Genomic DNA, 20,219 nt, shown 5'->3' on the forward strand with positions numbered 1-20,219 from the left:
GTTCTGGATCCACAAAGCAATGTCCCCTTGGATCCCATGCCTCCTTACTTTCTCAATAATCCTTGCATGGGGTACCTTATCAAATGCCTTGCTGAAATCCATAAACACTACATCTACTACTCTATCTTCATTGAGGTGTTTAGTCACGTCTTCAAAAAATTCAGTCAGGCTTGTCAGGCACGACCTGCCTTTGACAAAGCCATGCTGACTATTCCTAATCATATTATGCCTCTCCAAAAGTTCATAATTCCTGCCTCTCAGGATCTTCTCCATCAACTTACCAACCACTGAAGTTAGACTCACTGGTCTATAATTTCCTGGGCTATCCCTACTCCCTTTCTTGAATAAGGGAACAATATCTGCAACCCTCCAATCCTCCAGAACCTCTCCCGGCCCCATTGATCATTGCCAGAGGCTCAGCAATCTCCTCCCTCGGCTCCCACAGTAGTCACAAACGAGGAAATCTGCAAGTGCTCGAAATCCAAACCAACACACACAAAATGGAGGAACTCAGCATGAAAAAAGAGCAGTTGACATTTCGGGCCGAAACCCTTTGACAGAACAGGAGTAGATTTAAAATGTGGGAAAGGGGAGGGAGAGGGGGGATAGGTGAAACCTGGAGGGGGAGGGATGAAGTAATGAGCTGGGAAGTTGATTGGTGAGTGAGATGAGAGAAGGAAAAGGGGATGGGAAATGGAGGGGGGGTGGCATTAACAGAAGTTTAAGAAATTGATGTTCATGCTATCAGTTTGGAGGCTGCCCAAACAGAATATAAGGTGCTGTCCTTCGACCTAAGTGTGGCCTCATCACGGCAGTGGAGGAGGCTGTGGATGGACATTTCAGAGAAGGAATGGGAAGTGGAATTAAAATGGGTGGCCACTGGGAGATTCCACTTGATCTAGTGGACAGAGTGTAGATGCTTGGTGAAGCGGTCTCCCAATCTACGTCGGGTCTCACCGATATACAGGAGGCCACAGTGACCCCAACAGACTCACAGGTGAAGAGCCTCCTCACCTGGAAGGACTGTTTACGGTCCTGGATGGCAGGAAAATAATTCTGCAATTATTTTCCTCCTACCAGACTAAGGTCAATATTGATCTTTTGTACACCATTTGAAGCAGAAACTCTTCTTCCAAAGCTTCCTAGGATAAACATTGCTGTATTTATATTATAGGTGTTGAAATGTCTTACAGAGGGGAAATATACACAGTTAACTCCCAGAAAATCATAGCTCCAATATTTTGCCTAACACAAGTTGAAGTCAAGATCAAGTTCATTGTCATAGGTATGGACACAGGGGTAATGAAAAGCTTGCAGCTGTATCACAGGCACATAGCATTAAGGTACACAAACTTCACAAGAGAAATAAAAATTATATACAGTTCTTTCAAGAAAGAACACAAAAATAACATCCATTGTAGCACAAAGTTGTCGGAGTGGTCATAGGGTTGTTACACTGCAGTGATTGAGGTTGTGCAAGGTGGTTCAAAAACCAAATGGTTGAAGAGAAGTAGCTGTTGTTGAACCTGACGTGTGGGACTTCAGGCTTCTGTGCCTCCCACCTGATGGTAGCTGTGAGAGGATGGCATGGCCTGGGTGGTGAGGATCTTTGCTGAGTGACGTTGCCTTCCTGAGGCAGCGCTTCATGTATATTCTACCAGCGGTGGGGAGGGATGTGCTCGTGATGTACGGTGCCTCGTTGCAGTATTCAGCCCCCAACCCTTTGTTCACATTAAAAAATATACAACCAGGGATTTTGATCAATTTGACTCAGAACTTTTACTTGTGAATCACATGCTCCTTTTTTCACAGTAGACTCTTAAAAAAAAACTGGGAAAATTGTAAAGCACGAAAAACTAAAAATTCAAAAACTGAAATGTCAGCAGTTCCAAAGTATTGATTTTCCTTTGCTCTGCACTTTAACCAGCTCTTGCAGCTATCACAGTCAGTAGACTTTTTGGATAGCTCTCTATTAATTTCGCATGACGTGATAGAGCAAGATTTGACCATTCCTCCTTGCAAAATTGCTCAAGCTATGCCGGGTTAGTTGGGGACAGCAATTTTGAGGTCTTGCCAGAGATGTTTGATTGGGTTAAGGTCAGGACTCTGACTAGGCCACTCAAGGACATCAACTTTCTTCATTTGAAGCCACCCTGTGGTTGCTCTGGCAGTGTGCTTTGGATTGTTGTCATGCTGAAAGATAAACTTCCTCCCCTACTTAAGCTTTCTGGCAGAGGATAGCAGGGTTTTATCCAGACCTCTCTGTATTTGGCCACATTTATCTTCCCATCAATTCTGACCAGATATCTAGATCCTGCTACTGAAAAGCATCCCATAGCATGATGTTACCTCCACGATACTTTACAGTAGTGAGGGTGTTACCTGGCTAGATTTACATCACAGGTACTGCTTAGTGTTGAGGCAAATAAGTTCCACTTTAGTCTCATCTGATGACAAGACATTCTTCCACATATAGTATTTTCTAAGTGACACTTTGCAAAGCCTTTACAGACAAGGATATGCTTTTGTTTTTATCCAGGGCTTCTTCCTTGCCACTCTTCCATAAATACCCTTTTTGTTCAAGACCGCAGAGATTGTGGAGCCAGGGATTTCATCTCCAGTTGCAACCATTCACTTCTGCAGCTCAGTCAGTGACTGTTAGCATCACAGTAGCCTCTCTCAGAAGTGTTAATCTTCTCCAGTTACTAAGTTTAGAGGGGCAGCCTGACCTAGGCAGTGTGGCTGTGGTTTCATATATTTTCCACTTTGTCACGATGGACTACACTGAGCTCCGAGCTATATTCAGTGCCTTTGAGATGTTCTTGTACCTGTCCCTAGATTTGTGCTTCTGTATTATCATTTCCCTGACTTTTCTTGAATGCCCTTTTGTCTTCACTTGGTTTGGTCTGTTGAAAATCTACCATACAGTTAGACCTTACAAAGACAGGGGGTATTTATTCAGGTGATCCTCCCACCCAGTTTTCTACATCAACAAATTGGGTGAATTGGTAAGGTAATGTTGCACTAGAGGAAAGTTAGCATACTAATTACAAAGGTGATGAATACTTCTTCAGCCTTACAATTTTGGTTTTTGATTTTTTAGTAAATTGTTGACAGATTTTGGAATTTTTTGTTTGATTTGACATGATTCACAATGTTTTGTAGATTAGCTCAAAAATCCTACTTCAATATATTTGAAATTTAGAAAATGAGACAGTAAAATCTGAAACTAGTTGTGGGGGCTGAATACTTTTCCAAGGCACTGTATTGAGCCAAGGCCACTATTTTCTGCACATTCAATTTGCCATTACAAATCATGATATCTTCAGTCAGGATATCTTCAACAGTACATCAGCAGAAGTTTGCTTGGTGACATTCTGAACTTCCTTAACCATATTCTCAGCATCCCATAATACTCTCAGCCTTGACAAACATTGGTGTCCAGGTATGTGTGGGGAAGTTGGTCTTTGCCTGTGCAAACTGAATGCCAAGTGCAGATTCCCTCCCCCTAACCACAGCACCCTCCCCCATGAGCTATATCTCTTGAGTGGTTCTTAGTGTAACTGCTACAACTTTAAAGGAATCTCAGAGCGCTGGAGGTGTGAGCTTTTCGAAACCACAAATGTCACTCCATTCTTTAAGAAGCGAGGGAGACAAAAGACAGGAGATTATAGTCCAGAAATTTGAGAGTGTCAAGGGGAAGAAGTGAGTGCAGTTGCTATTACTGAGGAGAAGGTGCTTGGGAAGTTGCAAGTTCTGGAGACAGATAAGTCAACTGGACCAGATGGACTACACTCCAGGGTTCTGAAAGAGGTAATTGAAGAAAATGTAAAGGAATTAGTAGTGATCTTTCAAGAATCAATAGATTCAGGAATAGTTGGAGGACTGGAAAATTGCAAATGTCATTCTACTCTTTAAGAAGGGAGGGAGACAAAAGACAGGAAATTATAGGCCAGTTAGCTTAACTTCAGTGGTTCATAAAATGTTAGAGTCCATTATTAAGAATGAGGTTTGTGGGAGGTATATGATAAAGTAGACTGAAGGCAGCATGTTTTCCTTCAGGGGAAATCTTGCCTGACAAATCTGTTGAACTTTTTTAGGAAGACAAGGAAAGCCAATGGATGCTGCTTACTTGGAGTTACAGAAGGCCTCTGAGAAAGTACCGCATATAAGGCTGCTAAACAAGAGCCCATGGTAATACAGGAAATATACTAGCATGGACTGAAGATTGGCTGACTGGAGGAAGGCAAAGAGTGAGAATAAAGGCCTTTTCTGACTGGCTGTCAGTAAATATTGGTGCACCGCAGAGGTTGGTGTTAAGCTCTGCTACTTTTCAAATTATATGTTAATGACCTGGATGACAGAATTGATGGCTTTGTGGCCATATTTATGGGTGACACGAAGATAGGGTGCATGGGCAGGTAGTGCTGAGGAAGCAGGGAGCCTGCAGAAGGACTTAGACAGATTAGGAGAATGGGTGAAGAAGTTCATGGTCATGCACTTGGTAGAAGGAATAAAGGCATACACTATTTTCTAAATGAGGAGTGAATTCAGAAATTGAAGGTGCACGGAGACTTGGAGTCCTAGTGCAGGATTCCCTAAAGATTAATTTGCAGATTCAGTCGGTGGCAAGGAAGGCAAATACAGTGTTAACATCGTTTTGAGAGGACTAGATTATAAGAGCAAGGATGGAATGCTAATGCTGTTGTCAGACCACATTTGGGATATTGTGAGCTGTTTTGAGCCTCTTATCTAAGAAAGGATATGCTGGCATTGGAGAGGGTCTAAGGGGGTTTTACGAGAATAATTTCAGGAATAAAAGGACCATTTGATGGCCTGGACATGTACTTGATGGTGTTTAGAAGAATAAGGGAAATCTCATTGAAGCTTACCAAATATTGAAAGGCCCAGATAGAGTGGACGTGGAGAAGATATAGCAAGAGAGTCTATGACCAGAGGGCACAGCCTCGGAATAGAAGGACATCCCTTTAGAACGGCGATGAAGAGGAATTTATTTAGCTTGAGGGTGGTGAATCTGTGGAATTACTTGCCACAGACTAGTGTGCAGGCCAAGTCTTTGGGTATACTTAAAGCAGAGGATGATAGGTTCTTGATTAGAAAGGGTGTCAAAGGTTATGGCGAGAAAGCCATGGGGAGAATGGAGTTGAGAGAAAAATAAATCAGCCATGACTGTGGACAGTCTTGACGGGCTGAATGGCTTCATCCTGCTCCTATGCCTTATGAGGCTGTGCTGTCCTCTGGTCCCAGAGCATCATAAGCTGGAGATGGGGTAGGAAATCTGCCAAGTCCCATTCATGTGGCCACCCCACCAACCAAACAGCAGAGTTCACAAACCTAGCTCAGATCTGGTTCCTAGTGTTTGCTCCATCCTTTCCTAATGACGATATCCGTTACAAAATACTTCCACAGTTACTTAATAAAACAGATGAAGAGCATAATGTCTGTTGACAGATTTACCAATTGTTGATTGCACTCGGGGGACAGTTAGGTTAATACCACTCTTAATGAATAACAGCTATACTGGAATTACCCACTCATTCCTGCACACAGACTGATACACTCACTGTTGGGGAATTCTGATGAAAGTCTTTAATGTGAAACTTCCACTCTGTTTCTCTTTCCACAGTGAAACAGATGTGCCAAGCGTTTCCAGCACTTCTTGTTTTTATCTCAGATTTACAGCGTCTGTGGTTTTCATTATAAATGGAGGCCAGCAGGCTGGCAACTGAATTCTGAAGTGCTGTTGCTTTAGGCGGCCACTTTCAGACCCACTCATTGACATGAGATTAAATTCCTCCCCATGTCTACTTCCCGTGGTGTTCGTGACTGTGGAAAATGCTTTGTTTTGATGCAGGATGGGGGAAACTTGTCCCTGTCTACCCAGTGCAGGTGGCTCAAAAAGAGAGAATGCGCGGCAGTCAGATCCTCAGTGAAGAATGAGACGGATGATGGATTATGTTGGAGTTCGAGGACTGTTATTGCACAGGAAAACGCTAAAGCCAGATGCGTACACAGCAAGATCAGATCGGTAACAAAATGAGGCGATGAGCCAAGAAATTTGTTTTTGATTGTTTTGTGTTAGAGAGAAAGGTTGGTCATTGATGTTTATCAGATAGGATTTTGTCTGGATTAGAGCATTACAGCGATAAGGGGAGACCAGATAGGCCGGGTTTGTTTTCCCTGGAACAGAGGAAGCTGAGTGGTAACGTTACCTTTCTATCATGGGGAGGATGGAGAGAGGAGAGATCTAAGGTGAAGGAAGGAATCTGAGGGGGCATTTCTTTGCCACACAGAGGGTGTTTGGAAGCAGGAATGCACTGCGGGAAGAGGTTGTGGAGGCATAGACTTCCACTACATTTAAGAAGTACCAACACCTAATTGCCAAAGCATAGAAAGCTACAGACATCATCTATAGACAATAGATATAAGAGCAGAAATAGACCATTTGGCTTGTCATTCACAGCTGATTATTTTACACCCCATTATTTTGCCTTCTCTCTGTAACCCGGAATCCTTCACCAATTAAGAACCTGTCAATCTTTGCCTTAAGTACACCCAGTCACTTGGCCTCCACAGCCATCCATGACAAAGAATTCCATGGATCCATGAACTTCTGGCTGAAGAAATTTCTCATCTCAGTTTTAAAGGGACAGCCCTTTATTCTGAGGCAATGCCCTTGGATCCTAGACTCTCCACATAATGGACACATTCTCTGAGCATCCTCTCTACCCAGGTCTTTAAGTACAGGCAGGCTTCAATGAGATCCCCTCTTCATCCATCTGAACTCCACCGGGTACAGGCGTGGAGCCACCAGAAACACTCCTTTTATATGAAGCAATTGAGATTAGTTACAATGGGTGGTGTGGACATGGCAGACAGAAGCACCTACTGTATTTGTTTGTTTGCAGCTCTGTGACTCTACAATGCTACCAATCTTTCTCGTTCTTTCAAAGCTTAAAGCTCAGTTTATTATCCCCAAGATGCTGTAAACCTTTGGTTCTGAAGTTATTTATCAGACCAGAAAATGGCACAAATTACAGACCAGTGTTTTACACTTAACCTCCTGTAGGTGAGAATGCTACAAATAAGGCAAATTGACATCAAAATGTCCCTTGTAGAATTGAATAGTCTGATTCTCACCAATCCATATATCTATGTCATCTATCATGTCCAATGAGCCATTAAAACAGTGAGCAGCAGACAGAATCCAACGCGTTGAGATGATTGAACCTCCACAAAATTCCTGTGGAAAGGAATGAAAGGAAAGGAGTTAAAGGAGGAATAAAACATAAACCCTTAGGCCTGTACAAATATGTTAACGGAATTGCCGTGCATGAAACTGAGTCCCATCAACATGCATAGACCAAAGGTATTGAGGACAGTCAGTCACTCTTTGAAAGAGAGCACTCAGTTCTTAACAGAGATTTCCCAATCTCAAAAGCAAGCTATCCCAGTGTTGTGCTGTGGGAGCTTCATCAGTCCAAGGATTTAGCTCAAATCATCTTCCAATGCTTTGTAAATGACCTTCCTTTCCATTACGAGTTTATGTTTTCCCCTGTTTAGACCATAAAGACATAGGAGCAGAATTAGACTACTTGAACCATCAAATCTGCTCCGTCATTCCTTCATGGCTGATTTATTGTCCCTCTCAAACCCAATTTCCTGCCTCTCCCCATAACTTTTGACGCTCTGACTAACCAAGAACCTATCAACCTCTGCTTTAAATATGTTCAGTCACTTGGCCTCCACAGCTGTCTGTGGTAATGAATTTCACAGATTCTCCACCCGCTGGATAAAGAAATTCCTTCTCATCACTGTTCTAAAAGGATATCCCTTTATTCTGAGGCTCTGCCCTCTGGTCCTAGACTCATCCACTATAGGAAACATCCACTCTACATCCATTCTGTCTAGGCCTTTCAATATTCAATATATTCAATAGGATTCACTAAGAATCCAACCCCCCCCCAACCCCCACAATCTTCTAAACTCCAGCAAGTACAGGACCAGATCAAATGTTCCTCATATCCGGAATTGTTTTCATGAATCTCCTTTGATCCTCTCCAATGCCAACCAATCTTGTCTTAGATAACGGGCCAAAACTGATCACAATACTCCAAGTGCAGTCTGACCAATGCTTTATAAAGCCTCAGCATCACATCCTTGCTCCTCTTGAAATGAATGTTAACATTTCATTTGCCTTCCTTACCACTGCCTCACCTACAAATTAACCTTCAGGGAATCCTGCACAAGGACTCTCAAGTTCCTTTGCACCTCTGATTTTTGAATTTTCACCCCGTTTAGAAAACAGTTCATGCCTTTAATCCTTCTAGCAAAATGCATCACCATATATTTCACTACACTACATTTCATCTGCCATCTGAAAAGAAGTGATCTCATCACTGACCGCTGCGAAACACTCCCTGTCACCAGCAACCAACCAGAAAAGGCCCCTTTCTTTCCAACTCTTTACCTCCTGCCATAGCCAATCTTCCATCCATACTAACATCTTTGCTGTAATACCTCTCATTGTGTTAAGAAACCTCATAACATGTGACACCTTATCAAAGGCCTTCTGAAAGACCAAGAAACAACATCACTGACTCTCCTTTGTCCATGTTGACTGTTATTTCCTCAAAGAATTCCAACAGATTTATCAGGTAAGATTTCCCCTTGAGGGAACCATGTTGACTTTGGCCTACTTCATCATATGCCTCCAAGTACCCCGAAGCCTCATCCTTAATAAAGAGCTCCAACATCGTCCTAACCACTGAAGTCAGGTTAACTGCCTATAATTTCCTCTCTACTGCCTCTCTCTCTCTCTCTTAAGAGTGAAGTAGTATTTGCAACTTCCCAGTTCTCCAGAACCATTGCAGAATGATTCTTCAAAGATCGTTACTAATGCCTCCATAATGTCTTCAGCAACATCTCTCAGAACCTTGGGTGCAGTATATCAGGTCTAGCTGACTTATCTACCCTCAGACCTTTCTGCTTCCTAAGCACCTACTCCTTAGTAATAGCAACTACACTCACATATGGGAACTGTACCTCCCTAAATCATGTGGTGAGGACAGCCCAGTGCATCTGTAGTTGTCAATTTCCCATGATTCAGGACATATACAAGGACAGGTGTGTAAAAAGAGCCCAAAGGATCATTGGGGACCCGAGTCATCTCAACCACAATCTATTCTGGCTGCTAACATCTAGGAAGCAGTACCGCAGTATAAAAGCCAGGACCAGTTTCTGGGACAGCTTATTCCACTAGATAATCAGACTGATTAACTCACACTGATTTGAGTGTATTATATGTTACATTGACTGTTCTATTTATTATAAATTACTAAATTGCATATTGCACATTTAGATGGAGATGTAACTTAAAGATTTTTACTTCTCATGTATGTGAAGGTTGTAAGAAATAGTCAATTCAATTCAGTTCAATCTACCCCCCCCCCCACACACACGCACTCTCAAATTTCTGACATACTTCTGATGATTTCCACAGCGAAATCTATTGCAAAATACTTAAAAAGTTCATCTACCATTTCTCTGTCCCCCATCATTACCTCTCCCAAATTATTTTCCAGTGATTTGATATCTACCCTCCCCTTTCTTTTACTCTTTATATATCTGATAAAACTTTCTGTATCCTCTTTAATATTATTGGCTACCTTGCTTTCATATTTCATCTTTTATATAACCGTAATAACAATTACAGCACAGAAAAAGGCCATCTCGGCCCTTCTAGACCATGCCGAACACTTACTCTCACCTAGTCCCACCGACCCGCACTCAGCCCATAACCCTCCATTCCTTTCCTGTCCATATACCTATCCAATTTTACTTTAACTGACAATACTGAACCTGCCTCTACCACTTCTACTGCAAGCTCGTTCCACACAGCTACCACTCTCTGAGTAAAGAAATTCCCCCTCGTGTTACCCTTAAACTTTTGCCACCCTAACTCCCACCTCATGTCCTCTTGTTTGAATCTCCCCTACTCTCAACGGAAAAAGCCTATCCACATCAACTCTATCTACCTTATCACCTTTTAACTTTTTATCACCTTATGACTTTTTTTAGTTGCCTTCTGTTGTTTTTTAAAAGCTCCCCACTAATATTTGCTACTTTACAGGCCCCCTCTTTTGTCTTTGACTTCCTTTGTCAGCCACAGTTGCCTCATCCTCTGTTTAGAATATTTCTTCAGAATAGAAGTATCTATTCTGTGTCCTCCAAGTTGTCCTCAGAGACTCCAGCAGTTGCTGTTCTGCTGTTATCCATGCTAGTGTCCAATCAACTTTAGTCAACTCCTCTCATGCTTCTGTAATTCTCTTTACTCCACTATAATACTGATACACTTGACATTATATTCTCCCCCTTAAACTGCAGCGTGAATTATATCTTAAGAACACTGCCTCTTAAGGCTTCCTTTACCTTAAGCTCTCTAATCAAACTGAACATCCAATTGAGAATTCCCTTTCCCCTTGTGGAATCAACAACAGGCTACTCTAAAAAGACAAATCTTAGGCATTCTACAAATTCTTTCTCTTGGGATCTGGCATGAATTGGATTTTCCCTATCTACTTGCATATTGAAACCCCCCATAACTATCGTAACATCATTCATATTACATGCCTTTTCTATTTCCCATTGAAATTTACATCACACATCCTGGCTACAGTTCAGAGGCCTGTAATAAACTCCCATCACGATCTTTTTATTTTAGCAGTTTCTTAATTCTACTCACAAGATTCTACACCTTCTGATTCTTTGTCAGCTCTTTTTAAGGATTTTATTTCAGGTCTTTATAAAGTTGCTACATAACCCCTTGACTTTTAAACTTGACTAATAAAAGCAAGCATTGTACAAGCCTTCTTAACCACCATATAGATCTGTGTAGCCACTTCTAAGGAGCTATGAACTTGGATCCCAACATCTCTCTGCTCAGAAACTCCGTTAAGGACCTTGCCCTTACCAGTGTAATGTCTCCTTGCATTTGCCCTACCACGGTGTACCACCTCACATCTATTTGGGTTAAACTACATCTGCCATTTCTCTGCCCATATCCGCATCTGCAAATTTAATAGCCCACCCATCTACATTTTCATCCAGGTCATTTATAAATGTTACAAATAGCAGAGGTCCCAGCCCACATCCCTACGGAACTCTACTAATAACAGACTTCAGACTACCAACTTGAATAAGTCCCTTCAACCACTACCCTCAGTTGTCACCTCGCAATCCAGTTCTGAATCCAAACAGCCAATTTGCTGTGGATCCCATGAATCTTACTCTTCCGGAGTAGCCTCCCATGAGGGAATTTGTCAAACATCTTACTAAAATTCATGTAGACAACATCTACTGCTCTACCTTCATCAATCTCTCTCATCACCTTGTCAAAAAACTCAATCAAGCTGGTGAAGCACGACCTGCCCCACACAAAGCCACATGGTCTCCCCCTAATTAGGCCATGGATTTCCAAATGCTCATATATCCTATCCCTAAGAATTTTCTCCAGCAATTTCTCTACAACTGACGTGAGACTCACTGGTCAATAGTTCCCAGGATTTTTCCTTGTTTCCTTCTTAAATAGAGGTACAACATTAACCACTTGCCAGTTCTCCAGGACCTAGAGAGGACACAAATATACCAGTCAAGGGTCCAGTAATATCGTCTTTTGCCTCCTTCAATAACCTAGGGTAAATCCCATCGGACTCTGGGGGCTTTTCCACCTTAATACTCATTAGGAGGCCCAACACTTCCTCCTCCTTGACATCTAAATGCCATAATGTATTTATACACTCGGCACTGATCTCCTGCTCCTCAATATCCTTTAAACACCGAAGCAAATTACTCATTAAGTACCTCACTCACATTCTCTACATCCAAGAAAATGTTCCTCCCTTTATCCTTGAATGGTCCCACTCTCTCCCCGCTTATCCTCTTGCTCTTGATGTATGTATAGAATGCCTTGGGATTCACCTTAATCCTACTTGCCAAGGAGCTTTCATGGCCCTTTCTGGCTTTTCTAACTCCCTTCTTTAATTCTCTTCTGGCTTCTTTATAACCGTCATGTACTTCGTTTGCTCCTAACTTCTGAAGTTTTACAAAGTATACATAATTTTCCTCTTTCCCTTTTACTAAATTCATCACCTCCCTGGACATCCAAGGTTCTCTTTTCTTTCTATCCCTGTCCTTCCTTCTAACGGGAACAGACCTTCCCTGCACTCTGAGCATTTGATCTTTAAACACCCTCCACATGTCTGATGTGGACTTGCCATAAAAAAGGTGTTCTCAATTAACGCTTCTTAGTTCCTGCCTAATGCCCTCGTAATTTGCCCAACTCCAATTGAAAACCTTCCCCCGAGGACCATACCTATCCCTATTTATTGCTATCCTGAAAGTTAAGGAATTGTGGTCACTGTTCCCTAACTGCTCGTCCACTGAAAGGTCAGTCAGCTGGCCAGGTTCATTACCCAACACCAGGTCCAGTACAGATTCCTCTCTTTGGACCCTCCACTTATTGATTTAATAAACCTTCCTGCATACAGTTAACAAATTTAGCCCCATCTAAACCCTTTACGCTAAGAAGGTCCCAGTTCATATTAGGGAAGTGGAAATTCTCCATGACAACAACCCTATTATTTTTACACATTTCCTTAATCGGATTACATATCTGTTGCTCAATGTCCAGGGGGTCTGTAATAAAATCCCATCAGTGTGAATGCACCCTTTCTATTCCCGAGTTCTACCCAAATGGTCTCAGTGTCTGACCACTCCATTATGTTCCCCCTGAGTGTAGCTGTGATATTATCCCTGATTAGTAGTGCAATCCCACCTCCTTGTTTACCTCCTCCTCTATCTTTTCTAAAACTTTAAAAACCTGGTACATTAATCACCCATTCCTGCCCCTCTCTCAACCAAGTTTCAATAATGGCCAGAACATCGTAGTTCCATGTACTGATCCATGCTCTAAGTTCATCACCCTTACCCATAATACTCCTAGCATCAAACACTTCAAACTATCCGGCCCCTCATACCTGTTATTTTGATTTTGTCTTTCAATACTTTCCCTGACATCTACCTTCTAGTCTGATCCTTTCCTTACTGATCAGGAGCTCTGGTTCCCACCCCTTGCAAAACCAGTTTAAACTCTCTCGAGTAGCATCAGCAAACCTTCTGGCCAGAATATTGGTTCCAACCCCAATTCATGTGCAACCAGTCCCTCTTGTATAAGTCACCCTTCCCCAGAAAAGGTTCCAGTGATCCAAGAACTTGAAGCCCTGTCCCCTGCACCATCTCCGCAGCCACTCATTCATCTGTGCTATCACCCCACTCCTACCTGCACTCGCTGTGGCACTGGCAGTAATCCGGAGATTACAACTTTGAAGGTTCTTCTCTTCAGCCTCTTCCCTAACTCTATATACTCACTGCATAGGACCTCTTCCCCTTTTCTGCTTGTGTCATTGGTGCCAATATGCACCCCGACCCCTGGCTGTTCCCCTTCCCCCTTGAGAATATCCCAGGCCCTAGCACTCAAGAGGCAACACACCATCCTGGTGTCTCTTTCGTGGCCACAGAATCCCCTTAACTACTAAGTCCCCTATAACTACCGTATTGTCTGACTTCACCCTTCCTTATTGATTCTCAGAGCTAACCACAGTGCCACCAGGCTGGCAGCTGCTGCTGTGATCTAATGAGTCAAGACCCCAGCAGTATCCAAAGGGGTGTACTCATTGCTGAGGGGAATGGCCACAGGAGGACCCTACATTGACTGCTTAACCCCCATCCCTCTCCTGCTGGTCACCCATGAACTGTCTGAAGCCTGTACTCTGGATGTGACCACCTCTTCAAAGGTCTCGTCTATAATATCTTCAGCCTCCCGAATGATCCTGAGTGCATCCAACTCCAGCTCCAACTCCTTGACCCAGTCAGTCAGGCACTGAAGTTGAGTGCAGTTCCCGCAGATGTAGTCATCAGGAAAAATGTGAGGTATCCCGAATTCCCACATCTGACCGGAGGAACATTCCATCCTGACTTGCCTCTTCTTAACTGTGCCTCCACCTGTTCATGCAGAAGTTAAGCCAAACCCTTCACATTCTGTCATTGGCACACTCTTTGACAGTGGCTGCTCTGCCTGAGCCTACCTGACCCTTTGGGCCAAGACCCTTCTCCAGGGCTGAGAAGAAAGGGGGGAAGATACTTGAATTAAAAAGGTGGAGGGAGGGGTAAGAAGCTAGCTGGAAGGTGATAGGTGAAACTAGGTGGGTGGGAAGGATCAAGGGCTGGAGAAGGAAAGATCTGATAGGGGAGAAGAGTAGACAAGAGGAGAAAGAGAAGGAGGAGGGGACCCAGGGAGCTTTGCACACAGAAGGTTAGTGATGGAGTTATATACATTGAGAGATAGGAGCTGCAGTTATATACTGTAGATTATGAGTTCGCAGTTGGAGTTATATACACTGATAGATGGGAGCTGCAGAGATCATTGAAAATCAAAAATACTGCTAAAGCAGGAAACCCGAAATAAAAACAGAAAATATCCAGCAAGTCAGGCAGCAGCTGTGGAAGGAGAAAAAGGTTTAACATTTTAAGTCTGAGGTCCTTCAGTAGAAGAGAGAACTATTGAAAGGGGTGAGGAGGAGTGAATGAGAGATGAAGGGGTAAATACTGTTGTCTGGCAAGTGGGATATTCTATGCCTTATTACCTTCAAAAATCTCTTCATGAAGAGCTTTGAAAGATACTAACTTACTTTATGTGGGAAGTCTATATTGACTTGCCATGGCCATTCGTACTCTTTCGATTTGACGCCACCAAGTACTCTCCCAATTGGTCTTTGGATTAAATTCCCTCGGATGCCACAATCGTAGGTCTGTAGGGTACCTGAGAACAATGAAGGTTACGTCCAGTGAGATGGTGTAAGGATTTGATGGCACTCTTCCTTTCTGGGTGTTATAGCCAGAAAGATTTACAGCAGGGAAGCAGGCCTTTTGGCCCATCTCATCCATTTTGACCAAGGTGCCCGCCTAACCTAGTCCCACTTGCTTGTTTGGCCTATATCTCTCAAAGCCGCTCCCATCCAACAACCTGTCCATGTGGTTTTTAACTGTTGTTACCCTATCTGTCTCAACCACTCGCTCATTCCATCTACGCACCACCCTTTGCGTGACAATCCCTCAGGTTTCCTTTAAATCTTTCACCTCTCGCCTTAACCGTGCTTCCCCCGCCCCCCAGTTCCCTGTTCCTGGGAAAGCAACTGAGCCCATTCACCCTGTCTATTCCAGTGATTTTACACACCTCTGTAAGATCACCCACGTTCTCCTACATTCCAAAGAATAAAGTCCTAGACTGCCCGATCTCTTGATATAACTTCAGTTCCCAAGTCCTGGCTGCATCCTTATAACTCTTCTCTTGATGGTGCCTTTCCTATACTAGGTCAACCTGAACTGCAGACAGTACTCCAAGTGTTCTCTAGAACTGCAGGATAAGAGTGCGACAGCATCCGTCTCCTTGCGTGGTCACAGGTGGAAGAATGCAATGGTACTCCTGACTCCCTCCTGTTGTCAACTCTTGGTCATTGGATCAGATAAGACTGCCCAGTTAGACATGGCAACAGTTGGCATCCATGGGAATAGGCTTTTTTGATGCCAACATCTGCTGGAATATAAAGGGAAAAAGAAAAACACTTTCTTGGGGAAACAAACATACAGCTAGGAATATCAGAACCAGCCTGGGGCCCAGCATATCGATGCATTACAAGGAAGGCAGGACAGCGGCTATATTTCGTTACGAGTTTGAGGAGAATTGGTACGTCACCTAAAACACTTACAAATTTCTACATATGCACTGTGTAGAGCATTCTAACTGGCTATATTGTTGCTCACTGCCGCTTAGGCATGGGAGGGAAAGGAGCTGGGGTGTACTTTGGGGCTCTAACATTTAACTGTCATCCACTCTTGGGGCACTCCTCTGTTTTCATGGATGGCTGCAAAGAAAAAGCATTTCAGGATGTATATTGTACACGTTTCTCTGTCATTAAATGTATTTTTGAAACCTGAGGGAGGGAGGTTGCTACTGTACAGGATCGAGGTAAGCTGCAGAGAGTTGTAAAATTAGCCAGCCCCATCACGGGCACTAGCCTCCGTAGTATCCAAGACAACTTCAAAAAGGCGGCATCCATCATTAAGGACCCCCATCACTCAGGACACGCCCTCTTTTCTTTGCTACCATCAGGAAGGAGGTACAGAAACCTAAAGGCACACACTCATTGATTCAAGATGGCCGTCAATAATCTGCCAGGATCTTCCACTCTGTAGGGCACAAGCTGGTGTTCTGGTCCATTCGAGACAGCAACTTCAGAAGGTCCCACATGAAGAATAGAAATCTGTGCTGATTGCTTCTCTTGCCTACCCTATTGACCACAAAGGGGTAAATTGGATCTCTTGGTAATAACTTGATTTAATATACTTACTGTCCTTTCTCAGCTGCTCACGTGCTTGCTCCAGATAATCATAGGTTGGAAAATAGAAGGCATATCGCTGATCGTGTGCTGGTGTTTCCTTCATTGGTATCAAACTTTCCAGGTAATTTTTATCTATTTCCCCAATTCCAATGGCATAGATATCTGCATAGTTGGAAGAGGACATACAATAAGACCATAAGACATAGGAGCAGAATTAGGCCATCTGGCCCATTGAGTCTGCTCTGCCATTCAATCATGGCTGATCCTTTTTCCTCCTCCTCAACCCTAGTTCCCAGCCTTCTTCCTGTAACCCTTGATGCCATGTCCAATCAAGAACCTATCGATCTCTGCCTTAAATACACCCAAAGATCTGGCCTCCACAGCCGCACGTGGCAACAAATTCCACAAATTCACCACCCTTTGGCTAAAGAAATTTCTCCGCATCTGTTTTGAAAGGGTGCCCCTCTCTCCCAAGGCTGTGCCCTCTTGTTCTAGACTTTCCCACCATGGGAAACATCCTTTTCCCGTCTGTCCAGGCCTTTCGACTTTCGAAGGATTTCAATGAGATCCCCCCCCCCAATCCCCATCCTTCTGAATTCCAGCGAGTACTGGCCCAGAGCCGTCAAATGTTCCTGGCATGATAACCCTTTCATTCCTGGAATCATTCTTGTGAACTTCCTCTGGACTCTCTCCAATGCCAGCACATCTTTTCTTAGATAAGGAGCCCAAAACTGTTCATAATACTCAAGCTGAGGCCTCACCAGTGCCTTATAAAGCCTCAGCATCACATCCCTGCTCTTGTATTCTAGACCTCAAAATGAGAGAATAGATGCTGGAATTCACTTCACTTAAGGAAGTTCCTGGTTCACACATGATATATGGATTCTTTGGGAATGAAGGGAAAAGCCCAAATTGCTAAAGCCTGCATTGCCTGTACAGCACAGTATAAAGTGGTTTTCTGTGATGGTCCTGGTGAGTTCCCAATCTTTGGTGTGTATATTTCCTGAAAAGAATTTCAGGATGTATATTGTATACATTTCTCTGACATTAAATGTACCTATTGAAACCTATTAAACTTTGACAAACTTCTATAGGTGGGTAGTGGAGAATGTATTGACTGGCTGCACCACAGCCTGGTGTGGAAACACCAATGCCCTTGAATGGAAAATCCTGCAAAAGGTAGGATAGCCCTTCAAGCCATTGAGCACATCGACATGAAACGCTGTCGTAGGAAAGCAGCACCCAGGCCACGCTTTTTTCTCACTGCTGCCTTCAGGAAGAAGGTACAAGAGCCTCAGGACTCGCACCAGCAGGTTCAAGAACAGTGACTACCCCCTCAGTCTTCAGGCTCTTGAACAATAACCATATAACTACACTCACTGGTCCTATCATTGAAATGTTCCTACAACTAATGATCTCACTTTAAGCAACACACACAAAATGCTGGTGGAGCACAGCAGGCCAGGCAGCATCTATAGGGAGAAGCACTGTCGACATTTCGGGCCGAGACCCTTCGTCAGGACTAACTGAAAGGAAAGATAGTAAGAGATTTGAAAGTAGTGGGGGGAGGGGGAAATGTGAAATGATAGGGAAGACCGGAGGGGGAGGGGTGAAGCTAAGAGCTGGAAAGTTGATTGGCAAAAGTGATACAGAGCTGGAGAAGGGAAAGGGTCATGGGATGGGAGGCCTCGGGAGAAAGAAAGGGAGAGGGGAGCACAGAGGGAGATGGAGAACCGGCAGAGTGATGGGCAGAGAGAGAGAGAAAAAAAAGGAGGGGGGGGGAAAAGCTAAATATATCAGGGATGGGGTAAGAAGGGGAGGAGGGGCATTAACAGAAGTTAGACAAGTCAATGTTCATGTCATCAGGTTGGAGGCTACCCAGCCGGTATATAAGGTGTTGTTCCTCCAACCTGAGTGTGGCTTCATCTTGACAGTAGAGGAGGCCATGGATAGACATATCAGAATGGGAATGGGACGTGGAATTAAAATGTGTGGCCACTGGGAGATCCTGCTTTCTCTGGCGGACGGAGTGTAGGTGTTCAGCAAAACGGTCTCCCAGTCTGCATCGGGTCTCACAATATATAAATGGGAGCACCGGACGCGGTATACCACACTAGCCGACTCACAGGTGAAGTGTCGCCTCACCTGGAAGGACTGTCTGGGGCCCTGAATGATGGTGAGGGAGGAAGTGTAAGGGCAGGTGTAGCACTTGTTCCGCTGACAAGGATAAGTGCCAGGAGGGAGATCGGTGGGAAGGGATGGGGGAGGGGAATGAATGGACAAGGGTGTCACATAGAGAGCGATCCCTGTGGAAAGCAGAAAGAGGCGGGGGGGGGTCCCATTCTGATATGTCTATCCATGGCCTCCTCTACTGCCAAGATGAAGCCACATTCAGGTTGGAGGAACAACACCTTATATACCGGCTGGGTAGCCTCCAACCTGATGACATGAACATTGACTTCTCTAACTTCCGTTAATACCCCTCCTCCCATTCTTACTCCATCCCTGATATATTTAGCTTTTCTCCCCCCTCTTTTTTTTCTCTCTCTTTCTGCCCATCACTCTGCCTGTTCTCTATCTCCCTCTGGTGCTCCCCTCTCCCTTTCTTTCTCCCTAGGCCTCCCGTCCATTGATCCTTTCCCTTCTCCAGCTCTGTATCCCTTTTGCCAATCACCTTTCTAGCTCTTAGCTTCACCCCACCCCCTCCTGTCTTCTCCTATCATTTCGCATTTTCCCCACCCCCTCCTACTTTCAAATCTCTTACTATCTTTCTCTTCAGTTAGTCCTGACGAAGAGTCTCGGCCTAAAACGTCGACAGTGCTTCTCCCTATAGATCCTGCCTGGCCTGCTGCGTTCCACCAGTATTTTGTGTGTGTTGCCTGAATTTCCAGCATCTGCAGCTTTCCTCGTGTTTGCCTTTTAATCTCACTTTAAGGACTCTTTATCTCATTATCTCATATTCTCGTTCTTTATTGCTATTTATTTATATTTTCATTTGCACAGTTTGTTGTCTTCTGCACCCTGGTTGATCTTTCACTGACCCTGTTATAGTTACTATTCTATAGATTTGCTGAGTATGCCTACAGGAAAATGAATCTCAGGGTTGGATATGGTGACATATACGTACTTTGATAATATAATTTACTTTGAACTTTGAAGGCTTATGGGTTTTGAGGAGCCTGCTGATAGTACTGGGTTGATATGTTGACACAGGAATTGGTTCTAGTGCTTCCAGCTGAGAAGGAGGATGGTCAGGAAATGGGAACTTGGGGAGAATAAACAGAGTAAGGTAGGATTAGAGTAAATATTGATGCCCGATAATGGGTATAGATTCAGTCAGCCTGATAGTGGGTATGGACGCGTTGGCGTAATAGTGGGTATGGATTTAGTGAACCTGATAGTGGGTATGGTTTCAGTGAGTCTGACAGTTGGTATGAATTCTTGGGCCTGATGATGGGTATGAATTCTTGGGCCTGATGATGGGTATGAATTCTTGGGCCTGATGATGGGTATGGATTCTTGGGCCTGATGATGGGTATGAATTCTTGGGCCTGATGATGGGTATGGATTCTTGGGCCTGATGATGGGTATGGATTCTTTGGGCCTGATAATGGGTAAGGATTCAGTGGGTATGGATTCATTGTGCCTGATAGTGAGTATGGATTCAGTGGTCCTGATAGTGGGTATGGATTCAGTGGGCCTGATAGTGGGTATGGATTCAGTGAGTCTGCTACTGGGTAT

The 20,219-nt window shown here is 43.8% G+C and overlaps 1 protein-coding gene across 1 annotated transcript in view; it reads right to left on the reverse strand.

Annotated features, from left to right (window-relative positions):
- LOC140731828 (complement factor B-like) overlaps window positions 1–20,219 on the reverse strand; it is an 80,313-nt gene that overhangs the window by 20,049 nt on the left and 40,045 nt on the right. Inside the window, exons 10-12 of the mRNA XM_073053693.1 lie at window positions 16,488–16,640; window positions 14,769–14,899; window positions 7,162–7,264 (exon numbers count right to left, since the gene is read on the reverse strand). Of these exons, the coding sequence (XP_072909794.1) occupies window positions 7,162–7,264; window positions 14,769–14,899; window positions 16,488–16,640 (387 nt within the window). The remainder of the gene's footprint in view (window positions 1–7,161; window positions 7,265–14,768; window positions 14,900–16,487; window positions 16,641–20,219) is intronic.

Source organism: Hemitrygon akajei, chromosome 8 (genome assembly GCF_048418815.1).
Source record: "Hemitrygon akajei chromosome 8, sHemAka1.3, whole genome shotgun sequence".
Taxonomy (NCBI): domain Eukaryota; kingdom Metazoa; phylum Chordata; class Chondrichthyes; order Myliobatiformes; family Dasyatidae; genus Hemitrygon; species Hemitrygon akajei.